The 15,999-nt window shown below is 44.0% G+C and overlaps 1 protein-coding gene across 10 annotated transcripts in view; it reads left to right on the plus strand.

Annotated features, from left to right (window-relative positions):
• The window catches only part of RCL1 (RNA terminal phosphate cyclase like 1), a 183,474-nt gene that overhangs the window by 59,312 nt on the left and 108,163 nt on the right, over positions 1-15,999 (plus strand). For 8 of the 10 annotated variants that reach the window (XM_004004356.5, XM_042243419.2, XM_060409423.1 and 5 more), the window contains one exon: positions 3,193-4,666. The exons of the other annotated variants lie outside the window; for them this stretch is intronic. In XM_004004356.5, coding sequence (XP_004004405.1) covers positions 3,193-3,343 — 151 coding nt within the window. In that variant the 3' untranslated portion in view covers positions 3,344-4,666. Of the gene's footprint in view, positions 1-3,192; positions 4,667-15,999 lie in introns of those variants that run through there. 10 annotated transcript variants of the gene reach the window in all.

A 15,999-nucleotide genomic window follows, 5' to 3' on the forward strand; every position in this document is an offset into this window, starting at 1 on the left:
AAAGAAGCAGGGTGACGATGTACAGGCTTGATGTACTCCTTTTCCTATTTGGAACCAGTCTGTTGTTCCATGTCCAATTCTAACTGTTGCTTCCTGACCTGCATACAGGTTTCTCAAGAGGCAGGTGAGGTGGTCTTGGCATAGTCAACAAAGCAGAAATAGATGTTTTTCTGGAACTCTGTAGCTTTTTTGATGATCCAGTGGATGTTGGCGATTGGGCCTTTTCTAAAACCAGCTTGAACATCTTGGTTTATGGTTCACATATTGCTGAAGCCTGGCTTGGAGAATTTTGAGCATTACTTTACTAGCGTGTGAGATGAGTGCAATTGTGCGGTAGTTTGAGCATTCTTTGGCATTGCCTTTCTTTGGGATTGGAATGAAAACTGACCTTTCCAGTCCTGTAACCAGCTTTACTGAGATATAATTCACATACCACACAGCTTATTAAAATGTACAATTTAGTGGGTTTTTAGTTTATTCACAGAGATATATAAATGTAACTACAGTCTAATTTTAGAACATTTTCACCACCCCAGAACGAAAGTCTTGCCTCTTTACAGTTATTCCCAATTCCTCTCATCCCACCTTTGCAGCCCCAGGCAACTCCTAATCTGCTTTCTGCTGCTGTAATAGATTTGTTTGTTCAGTTCATATAGACATAAACAATATGTGATTCTCTGTGACTGGCTTGTTTCACTGAGCAAATGTTTTCAAGGTTCATTCATATTATCACATATATCAATACTTCATTCCTTTTTATGGCTGAATAATATTCCATAAACCACAATTTGTTTGTCTGTTCATCAGTTGATAGGCATTTAGGTTGTTTGTACTTTTAGACTGTTATGAATTAATGCTGTGTACAAGTTTTTGTCTGGATATATGTTTTCATTTTTCTTGTGTATATACCTGAGTGGAACTGCAGGATCAAACAACTGACTCCTTGTTTCACATTCTGAGAAACTGCCAGACTGTTTTCCACAGTGGTGGTACCATTTTACGTATCTACTAGCAGTGTTTGAAGGTTCAGTTTCTTCATATCCTCACCCATACTTTTGTTATTACCTTGTTTTTTTTCAGCCTTTCTGTTGGTTTGTGAAGTGGTATGTCATAGTGATTTTTATTTGTGTTTCTGTAATAACTAATGTTGAGTTTCACATGCTTAATGCTATATGTATATCTTTAGAGAAATTTTTATTCGGATCCTTTGCTCATTTTAAAATTAGGTTATTTGGTTTTTTATTATTGAGTTGTAAGAGTTCTTTATATGTTCTAGACACTAGACCCTTATGAATTAAATGATTTGCAAATATTTTCTCCCTTTCTGGACATTGTCTTTTTACTTTCTTAATAATGTCCAGACAAGATTTTAATGTTGATGAAGTTCAGTGTATATCTATTTTTTCTTTTATCACTCTGCTTTTGATTCTGTTTCTAAGAAATCATTGCTTAACCCAAGATTATAAAGATATTCACTGATGTTTTATTCTGTGAGTTTCATAGCTTTAGCTCTTGCATGCAGGTCTTTGATCTGTTTTGAGTGAATTTTTGTGTGTGTGATATGACGAAAGGGCCTAGCTTCGTCTTTCTGTGTGTGAAGTTGTTATAGCACCATTTGTTGAGATAATTCTTTCCTCATTGAATTACCTTGGCACCTTTTAGAAAATTAGTTGGCCATAAATGTGTCGGCTCATTTCTTGACTCTCAGTTCTGTTCCATTGGTCCTACATGTCAGGATCAGTACCTGGGGTGATTCCACATACATTCTGGGTGGCGAGCATTTGGACAGTTTGATTAGGAGGCAGCACAACGCAAGGTTGCTGAAGTGCTTCATGAAAGACGTGCAGATTGTCCGTTCTTAACTAAACCAGAGTTTCCCAAATTGGGCTGGTAAGGGTCACCAGGGATGAGGAATTACCTGGGGAGACAAGGCCTGGTTCAGGATGGAGGGGGACATGTGGCCTGTATTTCTGGGCTCTCCAACATGGACATTTTCTCTTCACCAATTGCCACTTGATTGAAACCTTCAGGAAGTTGCTCGTTGAGTGAACTATGGTCAGTCCTATGATCAGTCTGCTGGAGTGATGCCGGATCTGCTAGGCCAGACCAGTAGAAGACTGCATACCTGAACCAGGGTCCTTCCACAGAACTGTTGCTCCCGCAGTGTTCTTGGGGTGAAGCCATCACTCTGTCTTGCGGGAGATAACAAGAGAGAGCTGCTTGGAACTCCTCTCCATGTTTACTGTGGGCACTTCCCTGGTCACCTTATTTGTTGCCTTCTGCCATATATGGGCTTCCTGGGTGGCTCAGAGGGTAAAGGATCTACCCACAATGGGTGAGACCCAGGTTTGGAAGGTCCCCTGGAGAAGGGAACAGCTGCCCATTCCAGTATTATTGCCAAGAGAATTCCATGGACAGGAGCCTGGTGGGCTACAGGCCATGAACTTGCAGAGTTGGATATGATTGAGAGACTAACATTTTCACTTTTTCTGCCATATTCACACAAATATTTTATACCTACATTTCCTTCTCATTTGCCTTGTTTATTTAAATTTCTGATTATGGAGAAAGTATATATATATGTGTATATATATATATTTCAAGGGTATTTATGTTGTCTGCCCCACTAGCCTGAAAGCTTCATGAGAGAAGGGAGTTTTGGTTGACGGCAATGTCTCCAGCACCAAGGACAGTGCCTGGCACATAGTAGGCACTCTGTAAATATTTATTGAATGAATGAAGGGCCTGTCAAGATCAAACAGTGGAGAGGGTAGCTTCTCTCTTTCAGCATCAGCAGCAGTCACTCTGCTTGGTTTTAGCTTCATGATACTGTGAATCATCAAAGCATGTGTTTCTCTGTATGAACCACTTGAAGATTAATGCCATATCCCTGTCTACTCTAATGTGCTTGTAGGACTAACCTCCCTACTTTTCATTTATTTACTGAGTTTGTCTAGTGTGCATCTCTGCAAGCTGTCTAAAATCATCTTTGGAATCTAGCAGGCTGTAAATAAATGCTATTTAATCGGCTTTGATGAGAATTTCTTAATTTCAATCTTTCCTCCTGATCCGGGAAATTCAGTTTTAAGTTGGCAGAGGAGGAGAATTTTTGTAAAATCGAATTCCTCTTTCATTTTTCCCTCCTTTTTTTACCCCCTCCCTTTTTTTTTAATTTTAATTTTTATTTTTTAGGATAGAATTTTTGCGGCATTTGAAGAGCTTTTTCCAGATTATGTTTAAAATCGAAACCAAACCATGTGGTGAAGAACTCAAGGGAGGGGATAAAGTGCTGATGACTTGTGTTGGTATTGGCTTCTCCAACCTTAGCAAGACCCTCAAGTGACATTGTCAGAAGATGAAAGGCCCAAAGGCTTCTAGACAACGCAGAAGCTGCCAAGCAACCAAAGGGACCAGATTCATCCAGGACTTTCCAGCTTCCCATTTGAAAACAATCAGGATATCCAAACAAAGGACGCCTCTCTACCTTGTGGTTTTTAGCCATTTCTCCAGGGCAGACATTCCTCGGGAGGTCCAGTCACAGCGGGAGCTCCCTCGGCTTACCTGGATGAAGGGTGTGCCTTCGGGACCCAATTGGACTGCTACAGCATCACAGCTGAGTTTTAGCACTGCTTCCTGACCCCACATCCCTGGGCTTCCGCCGTATGGCTATTTTCCAGACCTTTGGAGTTTGTTACAGTTCCTTCTGCAAGGACTGACCCCCCTGAATCTTGGTTTCTGTGTAGGGATTAAATGAAATACTATGAGTGGTAACCCTTTATGAATAATGCCATGTAATGCAAATGTCAGAAATTGGTGTGTTAGAACTTTTTATCCCTTGTCTTCTGAATGGACTACTATCTTGGAGATACACTGCTCCCCATCTGGCTCATTGTATGTGGATTTTAGGGGAATGAATGACTAGGGAGTGCAAGGATCCAACTAAAGTTATTGAAAATTTTCCATATCTCGGGTGTGCTATGCATGTTCTCATTTAATTCTCCCAATAGCCCAGTGATGTAGATTTGATTATCCCCACAAGAGAAATTCAAAAAGGATATTTTGTTCCTTTTGAAATTTGATAATATAGAGATATTAGCTCTCTTGATTTCAAGATCTAAGTATCAGAGTCTGGAGTTTTATGCTACTTGCAAGCTAGTAAGTTAGATTATTACTGTTTCACGGATGCTAGCAGAAAACATGAAAATCTCATGTCATAGACAAAAAGCTTTATTACTCAGAGCACAGGAAGCAGCATGAGCTTCACTGGTTTCTTTCTCCAAGTCCCACAAGATGTGGAGAGTCTGCAGGTATGCCATGCACACCGGTGGTTCGCATCACAGGCAAGGAGCATGCACATGTGGGAACTCCACCTCTTACAAGCCTGCTCTTTGTTCCAGATAGGGACATTACTTCACCTCTCAAGACTGCTTGCTGTGAACACGTGATAGGAAAGGGCCAGGATAAAAGCCTCCCCAGCAGGAATGTGCAGGAACACTCAGGACTTGTGGCAATTGTACCTGCTGCTAGTAGAGGCTACAAGTGGTCTGTATAGGGGGTTCAGAGTTATTGGTGGTAGGGGAAATATCTGATTTTTCTATTAGGATTCCAAATGATATTGTCTACCTAGGGTGGACTTTTGAAGTAAAGCATGGTCTTTACCTCCCCAGGTCTCTTGGTATCCTTTTCTTTTTTCAGTAAAGGGGGTCCAGAGGAAGTTTGTGCTCTTGTGTCTGGGGATGTGGGAGGATGTGGAGTGGGGAGCTAACACTGACAGGTCAAGCCATTTTGAACTGTGGTTGTCTACTTACTGAGAGCTCTGCATGCTGTATTAGATTGCTGTTGCTGCATAACCAGTTACCACAAACTTAGTAGCTTAAAGTAGTACCATTTATCATCCAAAATTCTGTAGGTCAGAGGTCCTGGCCTGCTTGCTTGGATTCTTTGGTTATGGCTTCACAAGGCTAATGCCAAGATGCTGGTCTCTGGGCAGGAATACATTTCCAACCACATTTGGATCATTGGCAGAATTGTTGGACTGGAGTTCCTGTTTCTGGCTGGCTGTCAGCTGCAGGCAACTCTCAGCTTATACGTAGAGGCTGCCTGCATTCCTTGTAACTTGGCTCCCTCCATCTTCAAGCCAGCAATGGTGCATTGAATCCTTCTCATGCTTTGAATCTGACTTCTTGTGATAACTTATCTTAAGGTCATCTGGTCATAGAAGTACCTAGGTTAGTGTTTGAATAGCAGGGGCCAGGGTTCTTGGACATCTGAAAATTATGCCTACCACACATCAGTTCAGTTCAGTTCAGTCGCTCAGTCGTGTCCGACTCTTTGCAACCCCATGGACTGCAGCATGCCAGGCTTCCCTGTCATGCTCCTTCCTGGAGCTTGCTCAAACTCATGTCCATCGAGTCAGTGATGCCATCCAACCATCTCATCCTCTGTTATCTCCTTCTCCTCCTGCCTTCAATCTTTCCCAGTGTCAGGGTCTTTTCCAATGAGTTAGTTCTTCACATCAGATGGCCAAAGTATTGGAGTTTCAGCTTCGGTATCAGTCCTTCCAATGAATATTCAGTACTGATTTCCTTTCAGATGGACTGGTTGGATCTCCTTGCAGTCCAAAGGACTCTCAAGAGTCTTCTCCAACACCAAAGTTCGAAAGCATCAATTCTTTGGTGCTCAGCTTTCATTATAGTCCAACTCTCACATCCATACATGACTACTGGAAAAACCATAGCTTTGACTAGATGGACCTTTGTTGGCAAAGTAATTTAATGCTGCTGACGTTTGAACCCAGATCCACCCATGCTCAGATATAGAACTGAGGAACCACATGGCTTTGGCTGTGTCCAGCAGGAACTTTCTGTCCCTTGGGACAAGATTGGGAAATGGGTCCTGTTGGTCAGTTTAGGGTGACATGTAGACACCAGGCAGAACATTACAGCTCGTATAAGGGATGTGAGCCTCCATCTGCTGTCAACATGAAAATGTCTGGTGGTCTCCAACCCTCTGACTGGTACCGCTGCTTCTGGAGTGGTAGTAGTGATGCTGTAGGCAATAGGAAGACACATTTAATATTAATATTTATTTAAGCAGCCTGCTGCAGGCTCTTTCTCACAGGCTCCTTCTCTGTGCCAGAGAGAAGCAACAGCTCTCCTTGGGCAGAGGTTACTGGTACTTCTTAGTGACATTCTGCTCCTGCAGTCTCTGCCTTGTTCTTAGCTTAGCTGCTGGTTGGTGCAGCTACCCCTAGTATAGTTTGATGAGAGATTCCAGTACTTTGAGCTTAGCTTTCTATCTTGACCCCTTTACTTCCCTCTGTAGACAGAGACAGATCAGTCTGAATTCAATAAGACTAGTAATTTTTTTTTTTTAAGGCATATACACGTTTTAGGGATCATGACAGAATCATGGCCTTGCCTTCCTATCATGTTCCAAGCTTTGCTTCTGTCTTCTATCATCCTTCTCTGTTACATTCTGGGTGAACACCAGCCAGCCTCCTTCCATCGTGATTATTTACCATATTCAACAAGACAGTTGATAAGGATGGGGGGAAGCTAGGGTGTTGCAACATGATGTGTGGATGGGGAAAGAGCAGGAGGCACTGCTGAAAGCCAGATTGCCCTCAGAGGCCAGCTGAACCTTGTGGTTTGTTTGTGTGTCTTTATCTTTTCTGATAAAAAGTGGTGAAGGACATTATTGATTACACACCCAACCAAAAAGCCCCCAAACTTAGGTTGCACTGTGGTGCCTGTCCTCTCATGGTCACTCCACAGTGAAAAATGGTGAGATAGCCATCCCGCTAGGTCTTCTGTGTTGGGAGGCTCCTGGGTAAGGCCAGTGCTGGCAGTTAGTTTCGCGGTGGCCAAGTGGAAGAGATAAGGGTATGAAAAGGCAGGGAAGAAAGTAGACGATTGGAGTAGAGGAGGCCTAAGGAAGTGGACAAAATCGTAGGTAGATGGAGAAAAGAAGACACCGGGAACTAAGGGATTACTTTAATTTTGGCCATGCCTGAGGTGGGGGTGGGATTCAACTGGTGAGGTCAGGGGGCCAAAGCAGGGTGCAGAAGTGGATTTTCCAGGGTATTGGTTATGGTGGGTGGATTAGAATGTGGGGCCTCACTGACTTTACCTGTTGGTGCTTTTTTGGAGACATGTGAATGTGCTGGTAGGTGATTATAACAGTCTGTGATGGATAGAAAAGCAGCATCACAGGCCTTGCACCCAGCCTGGACCTCTGCTGTTCCTCATCTGACTCCAGAGTGGAGAAGTAACTTGCCCTCGATCAGAGTTTCCATGTTTAGATCACCCTGGCCTGTTCTTTAGAAGTGACCAGTAGTTAAGAGGAATGTCAATAGGCAAGCGCAGTTTTTCTGTACTCTAGTTGACTAGGTCTAGGAAGCCATTTGAGTGGGAAATTTATCAGCGTTTGACCTCTTACAGAGGCCAAGCCACGTCACTCCTTTACTTAAGCAAATAGGGCTGCCATATTTGTCAGGAGCAGCCTAGGTCCAGGGCTCCTCTAATCCAAGTCTTTCATTTGGCCCTTAATAGTTAGATAGCCTGACTCCCTGCCTGAGGCACTGGCCCTTGGTCAGCATCTGTAGATGGACTGGGGCAGAGCTTAGAGCTTTTGGCACATGGGCCACTTCCTGTCTTCCTGGTTCTTCTGATACTGGTGGTTCTGGATGTGGATCCTGCTCTGCTGATGTCCTTGTGTTAAGTCTACAGGGGTGGGGATGCTGATCTTGGGAGGTAAGAGGCCCAGCTTGCTTTCTGGCCCATTTCAGCTACTGACCAGCTGTTATGGCATAAGTATTTCACTTCCGCACACTCAGATTGCTTTTGAGAAATCAGGGTGGATATATGAGGCCTTGTACCCAGCCTGGACCTCTGCTGTTCCTCACCTGACTCCAGAGTAGGGGAGAAGTAATTTACACTCCATCAGAGTTTCCTGGTTTGGGTGCCCCCAAAACCAGAAAGATGACCTCCATTGCCTCCTCCATGCCACTCCCATCCTCATAACATCAAGATGTTTTGCTGAGATCTCTTAGACACTCTTTATTCCTGTGTTTTTCCCCCCCATTCCCAACCCTCTTAAAGAGCTTTACATCTAAAAATTTCAGGTTGATTAGTTTGCTAATAATTTCTACTGTGATTTGTGAAATCATGTATTCAAACTGATGAAGGTAGGTGAATTTCTAGAAATCAGAGACTGACTTAAATGAAGTAGCCCAACAATGACACATCTGGCAGCTTCATGTGTCTATTCTGTGAACACCCTGTCACCACACGGTCCTGAGGGTGGTGGACCTGCTGTTGGACTCACTGGTGGCCATTTGGATAACTGGTCTCTTGGGAGTGCATGCTGCCCCAGAAGAAGAGGAATGTTTGAGGCAGGTGCCTATTCCTGGTACATGTTGGATGGTAGGACTCCTGAAAATATCACTTTAGTCTTTAAGGGAAGATATTGGTGGGACCATATATTTTGAAATGGTGCCTGGCTTTTTGCTTGGAGGGATCCAATTTCAGGTCATGACAACTGACCTCAGGTTTTAAATTCTGAGTACACTTGGCTCCCCATACTTCTCAAATTCTCCTCTTTCTGTCAATGCTCTGTTTCCACCTCTCTGCTGTTTTACCTGTTAAGCAATTAAAGGCATTGTGCCTAATATCGGTAAGCTCTGAAGAACCAATGTGAAGGCTTACCAAAAAAAAAAAAAAAAAAATACTGCCTTGAAGTTGGCAAAGAAAAAGAGCAAAAATAAATATCCACAAAATGAAGCATTTCCAAATTTAAAATGTTGAAAACAATATAAATGAGTTTGTTTCTTCACATATATTTCCAGGCACATACAGTAATTGCAAGGAATTATTGCCAGTCATATATTATATGGCCAGTTGTTTGGCCAACTAAACAATTTAAAAGGCAAAATTATAAGGAGCCTTTCAGAAATTTGCCACATGGCTGTATTTCAACATGTGTGGTTTGGTGACACTGTCATAAGAGGCCTAGAAAGTGAAACCATGTAAGTCCTCCCCCCTCGCTGAGCCTCCTCTGTAACGTTAGAGCCTCAGCATCTCCAGAGGGACTCCCCCAGCCTATGGGGCATCCTCGACTACAGGTTCTCATACACCCCTGGGTGCCTTCTTCATACTTCACACCCTCAGTTATTGCTTAATTCTCTGTGTTAACCTGTTTTGATGTGAAGTAGGTCAATCTTTTACAATTTGGTGTGGCTGTAGTTTTAAAATGTTTTTTTGAAAGACTATTAAAAAAAAAGATGAATTCCATCATTTGTGAGGAAAGCTTTTGGCTTCTTGAGTTTCAGTAGAGCACTGTGGAAGTAACAGGCTTAGGAATGAGACTGTGTTTGCGTCTTATTAAATAGCTGAGTCTGTAGCCACATGGCATTGGGCAGATCCTCTACCTCATCTGTAAAATGGGAAATAGCTGCTGTCCACCCTCGTACTGACAGGACTTATTAAATGGTTATGTGTTAAATGCTTAGGGGTCTTTTTAGCTGTTAAACCCCTGATGAGGATTCAAAGCAGTCTTTTACCTAACAGGTTCATGTCTCCATGGGTCATAGGGTTTATCTTTATATCTGATACTTGGATGGACTCAGCCAGAAGACCAGAGGCAAGATGCGGCACCTGTACACGGGTTGGGGTCACAGTGCCCCATGACATGCTATAGAGTTAAAAAGAGCGCCTACAGGCATCTCTGTGAAGTTCACCATGTTCTAGCAGGACCCACCTGATCAGGGTGAAGAGAACAGGCAGGCTGCCTCAGGGCTCAGCACTGCTCAGCTACTGTGTGCACCAATCCAAATGAAGAGCTCCAGTGTCATCATGAGAGAGTGTTACAAGACTACCATGTAAGCACCTGCATGTCATCAGAACTCCACTATCTCCCTTCTCCCAGTATTGCTCTCAGTGTTTCTTCTCCATCAGGCATTCTCTTTAACATTCAGTTCTTAGCAATCTTGTGGTCAGAGAGATTCTACCCATTATTAAAAAAAAAAAAAATCCTCCAGAATTGTGTCTCCCTCTGATTGACTCCAAAATGACCAGATCTGGGTCCTATTCTCACCCCTGGAGTGGTAGGGATGTCAGCCTCAACCAAACTGTGTAGTTTGAGAGGAATGGGAAAAGTGGTTCCTGAAGGAAAATCTGAATGCTTTTGCAAAGAGAAAAGACACGGGGAAGGCAGAAATAGCAGTTGTCTACTATAGACTGCATTACCTAGTTCCCTGAACACTCTTGGGAGAATATCCTACATTACTCCTTGCCCACTGCCATCTTTTACCATCCAAAATCTTCCAGGATCATGGTATAGAACAGGGTAGACAGAACTTCCCTGGTGGTCCAGCGGTTAAGAATCTGCCTGCCAATGCAGGGGTCACAAGTTTGATTCCTGGTCTGGGAAGATTCCACATCCCACGGGGCAACTAAGCCCGTGCTTCACAACTACTGAGCCCATGCACCCTAGGGCCTATGCTCTGCAGCAGGAAAAGCCACCGCCATGAGAACCCCGTGCATTGCAACTAGAGAGTAGCCCCCGTAATGCACAACTAGAGAAAGCCCTTGCACAGCAATGAAGACTCAGGACAGCCATAAAACAAAAAGAATTGAGTGGGCAAGAATGAATTCAGTTTAACACGTGTTTCCTGACAAAAGGCAAGATTTTTTGTACCTAGAAGGCCAAAGTTAATATGAATATTGGGCAAAAGTTTATCATTTTAGCTAGTGGTATTCTTGGGCTGGAAGGGAAAATATACCAGGATGATAACACAGAGGGAGGAGAACTGGCCGTGGGAACACCATGTGGGCTGTGGACAGGAGGAAGGGTAGGAGGGGGCCAGCTTGAAGAAAGGAGGATATGCAACATCCATTGGTGCTTTCCGTCGTGGTTCTGTCTTTTTCCACTTCTGGAAAGACAAATTCAGAAGTGGGGAGGAAAATCAGGGCTTTTTTCCATTGCCAGGAATACAAGAATTAAAATGATAATGACAGTGACATAAAAAGCTATCCCTAGAAGAGCACTGAAGACATATATAAGTGATGACAGGAATTAGGATGGGGACATGATGGGTATTCCTCTTATTTCCAAATAACTTGCACGATTTTGTTTTTATAGTTATATACCTGTTTCTCTGTGTGTATAGGTTTACTTATATTAAGAATCTCAGGTGCAACTGCCATTATTTTTCATCAGCTGCAAGGCAAATAAAAGATCAAGCATCCCCTTTGTCCTCCTCCTCTACACCTTCCCTTAAAACACACAGACCCACACACAAGCAACTTACTTATGATGTGGTTGGGGCCTGTGGAAGGAAGTGCCACAGATGGAGAGGAATCCAAGGCCTGCTCATGGTACTGCCTAAGTGGCTTCCCTCTACCCTTGCCTCTCTTCAGGATTCTGGGTGAGAGCACTGCTTCACCTCTTAATTAGATTACGTTAGGTCTGCTGTAATGTTTCCCAGAGCATGTTCTGTTGTACACTAGCATCATAGAATGCTTTCCCTGAAAAAGTGAAAAGAAAGTGTTAGTCGCTCAGTTGTGTCCTACTCTTTGCGATCCCATGGACTGTAGGCTGCCTGGCTCCTCTGGGCAAGAATACTGGAGTGGGTTGCCGTTCCCTTGTCCAGAGGCTCTTCGTGATCCAGGGATCAAACCTGGATCTCCCACACTGCCAGCAAATTCTTTACTGTCTGAGCCACCAGGGAAGCCCTTTTCCCTGAAAAGCCAACTTAATACAGGTGTAGACAGTGTTGCAGTCTCTAGTACGGGTTTGGAGGCCACAATGAGTACTAACATAGCAGAGGCTCTGAGGAGTCCTGTAGCTGAAACTGTCTTTGTTTTACTTACTGCTTTTCAAACTGACTTGGACGTTGAACTTTCCGTACCTCCCACTCCCCAAAAAGTATTGCATGTAGTGCTGTTACTCTGCAAATCATATTTGGCAGGTACTTGGTCTAGTAGGATTTTTTTTTTTTTTAGAAAAGATAAACTCTGCCATTTGTGATTGGAATATTTGTAAGAAGCAAGCAGCTGGAATAAGAAGTCAAGCAGTTGGAATTTAGTGACTAACCCTTGCCCCCCCCTTACAGCATTGACACCCATGCCCATGACCTTCAGATTATGGGCCCCACCTAGTCCCATACCATCTTACCTTCTTATCTGGGCCTCTGGGAATTACAAGGTCAGAAACGGGACTAGGCTGGGATTTTGTGTGTGTGTTGTGATAAACTACAATGTCCCTAGTCTCTTGAGGGGGCTTCCCAAGTAGCTCAGTGGTAAAGAAGCCATCTGCCAGTGCAGGAGATGTGAATTCAACCCCTGGGTTGGGAAGATCCCCTGGAAGACAAGATGGTAACCTACTCCAGTATTCTTTCCTGGAAAATCCCATGTACAGAGTAGCCTGGGAGGTGGGGGTGGCTACAGTTTATGGGGTCACAAAGAGTCAGACACGACTTAGCAACTGAGCACAATCTCTTTGAGAATCACATTGACTGTTCTTTCCTTCTTGGCTCAGAACCTTAACATGGCAGTGGAACCCACCTGAGCTCTCAACAGGAGGGGGTCAGAAGATGTTCTACTGACTTGGGCCCAGGAAGAGTGCCAGAACCCTGTGAGGGCTTAGCCCAAATCTTGGTAATAGGTCAAGGAGAAACCCTTGGGGAAGGAGCACCATTAAGTGATTGGCCATATTTTTAGATTTCAAGCCATATTCAAGCCTGAGCCCCCAAACACCTGGATTTTCAGAACTCTGACCTGGGCACCACTTGCCAGCAGCTGTCACCAAGATGTGAAGACAGGGCCCTGAAGGCAGTGGGTCTGGGAATGTGGAGAGGGCTTGGGCTTTTTAAACGGGCATTTTAAAAGATGGTGGTTTAGTTGTTAATTTATGTCTGACTCTTGTGACCCAAGGACTGTGGCCCTCCAGATTTCTCTGTCCATGAGGTTTCCCAGGCAAAAATACTGGAGTGTGTTGCCATTTGAATTGCACTTGCAACAAGCCCCTACTGGCCCTGCTCCTCTGTTAATAAGCTTTCCAGAAAAGAGCCTGCCTGGATACTCTCTGAGTGTCTTCTTCAAAATGTACAAGTAGGAGCTTTCTTTTTTTTTTCCTCCAGCATGTTATGTTTTTTTATTTCAAGGAAGGTAAAAATGCAACTGAAACACAGAAAAAGATTTGTGTAGTGTACAGAGAAGGTGCTGCGACTGATCAAATGTGTCAAAAGTGGTTTGTGAAGTTTTATGCTGGTGATTTCTCACTGGACAATGCTCCATGGTCGGGTAGACCAGTTGAAATTGATAGTGATCAAATAGAGACATTGAGAAAAATCAGTGTGATACCCAAGTGGATGCTTTTTAAAGCTGTTGATGCTGTACATCAAGGAAAAGCTTTTGCATCTCTTGACAACCTGAGTGGGTACTATTTGCAGTTCTGAGTTTTGTCTTCTGTGAGTTCAGAAGGTGAAGTCGCAAAGCTTTAATCAGAGTCCTGAATGTGACCCAGGTTAGGAAATAACAAAACAAACTTGAACTCCTGTTCACCCACCTGAGAGGAAGAAAAATACAAAACGAAGTGGAAAACAACCAAATCTCAGATGGAGGGAGCAGGTGGCAAGTGCCCTTCTTAAGAATACCAAGAAAACGACATTGGCACAGAAACCAGACAGTGGCGGGGGCAGGGAGCTGCCAGGGGAACAGCGAGGAGTCAGTCCCTCAGGGGCTGTCCTGGTTGTCTCATCTGTTTGCCCCTGACCTGAGGGGACTGAACACCAAGCACCTCATATGACTTGCATATTCTTGTGTGACTCCAAGTATTAGGAACTGCCACTGTTATGAGTAATGTACAAATTCACTTTAAAGTAGCACTGAATTCATAATTCATAAAGTATTTTCTCAATGAACAGATGCCTTCATGTGGAAAGAGGTCTGTGAAAATTTTAGATGTTTAAAAGAGGTTCTCATGCTCTCTTGAAAAGATTAGAATGACTGTTATATTGAATGTAATTATTTTCTCCCCAGTGGTAGTCTCCTGTTGGTTACCCATTTGGAATGTTTGAACTTCTTGGCGCAAATCTTGACTGTCTGCTTGTGTCTGGGGAAGGGGTAGGTTAGGAGAGAGAAGCAATGGGAATATAATAAAGAGTGGCCCTTAGCAAACTGTGGATGCTGTGTGCCATTACCACCATCCTCCTTCCAGCCTGCCCACCCTGCTACTAGGCAACAGTTAGCACAGGACCTTTAGTGGTCCTGCTCAGCCATTGGTTGTCTCCTCAGTGGGCCCCTCCCCCAAGCAACCGTTAATGATCCTGCTCAGTCATTGGTCAGTACCACAGTGGGCCCCTCCCACAAGCGACCAACTGTCCAGGAGCAACATTAGTGAGGCCCTTCAGCCAACCTTCAGTGGAGTGGTCGTCAGGCAGAGAGAAAGGTAAGAGGCGGATCCTGGCCTTCTCCCCCGTGGCCCTCCAGCTTACCTGACTTCAGGCCAGTAAGTGAGTGGAGGGGCCCAGAGAACAGGCTGGGGGCTGTGTCCTGGAGGGCTCTAGAGCTCTCGCCAAAGCCATTTGCTGGCTGGATCCAGGCCTTGAGGCTACAGTGAACCTCTCCCCTATCCCCACCCCTGTGACCTAATGGCAGCAGCCATCTGCCTAGAATGTCATCTGCAGGACCTGGCCCCCACCATTTGGGCGGCCTGAGGCGCTGAAGGCAAGAGGTCCTGGGCTCCTGGCTCCCTCAGGGATGACAGCTGGGCAGGGTCTGGGGACCGGGCTCTGAAGAAACCATCAACTGAGAGCTTTTCAGCCAGGACCTGGACCTCACAGGGGAAAAGTTGAGCCTTGGGACCTCACCATTTCTTGTCAGAATGGAGAATAACATTTGTTTGGTAGATATTTACAGGAACATTGTTTTCTAACCATAACCTGGCCTCAAGAACAAAGGCTCTGACACCAAGAAGTCTGCAACAACTAACCATACTCCTTCACCTTTCCTAGAAGAGGACTTTGCTGAGAGCTCTTGTTGGGGGCAAGATTTGGGAATTTTAAGGCATGAGCACCATCTCCTTGCACACCCCTGCAATAAACTTTTCTCTGTTCCAAACTCCCACATTTTGGTATTGTTTGGCCTCACTGTACATTGGACACATAAACTTACTTTCTAGTAACAGGAAGACTGGAGGTCATATCAGTTACTGAGCTGTTCTCAATCCTCATTCAAAAAGATGAAGTTCCATTTGGCATCATGATCTGCTGATACTAAAATGTGTCCCAGCTCAGCCTCCTTGCTTTGAGATAAAGTGCTGCTTTCTTCCCTCAGGATGTTTTCTTCTGTAATGTAGCAGCCTTGCAAGGTAGCAAGTGTTCAGATTTCCCTGACTCACAACTCCTACTCCTTTATGAATTTCAAAACACTTCCATGAACATTATCTCCTTTCATCCTCACAGGCATGTATATTTAGGCTTAGAGAAGCTGTGAGACTAAATCAAGTTCACACAGTTGGTGGAGAAACTGGAACATGAACACAAAGCATTTGGTTCCATTATATCTGAACCATGGTATGCATGTGTCTCTAGCCAGTCATACCTCTGTGCCCTTTTAAATGGGTATTCTTAAATATTTGTCCAGTTCTTAGAGTTGAAGAAATAACAGAAGTAATTCCTGTGAGGAAAGGGTGGAAAAGGAGAATTCTAGAGGTAACATCCCAGCTTTTGCACATCTCAGCAAAACAAAAGCCCTGCTTTATCATCTTAGTTGCCAAAGCATTCCCGTTGGAAGTTGTGTTAGGATTGTGTGTGTGTGTGTAAGTGTGACTAAGTGAAAAAAAAAATAGGCTTAAGCAAAATCAGGAATGTATCAATCGTTAAACTCTAGGGAATTAACTTACTTTGGGCATAGCTGGATCCATGGGCTTGAATAATGTCATTAAAACACATCATGTTTGCTCCATATGTCTGTTCTTCTATTTCATTCTCACCAG

The sequence above is a fragment of the Ovis aries genome, chromosome 2 (assembly GCF_016772045.2).
Source record: "Ovis aries strain OAR_USU_Benz2616 breed Rambouillet chromosome 2, ARS-UI_Ramb_v3.0, whole genome shotgun sequence".
Classification (NCBI taxonomy): Eukaryota; Metazoa; Chordata; class Mammalia; order Artiodactyla; family Bovidae; genus Ovis; species Ovis aries.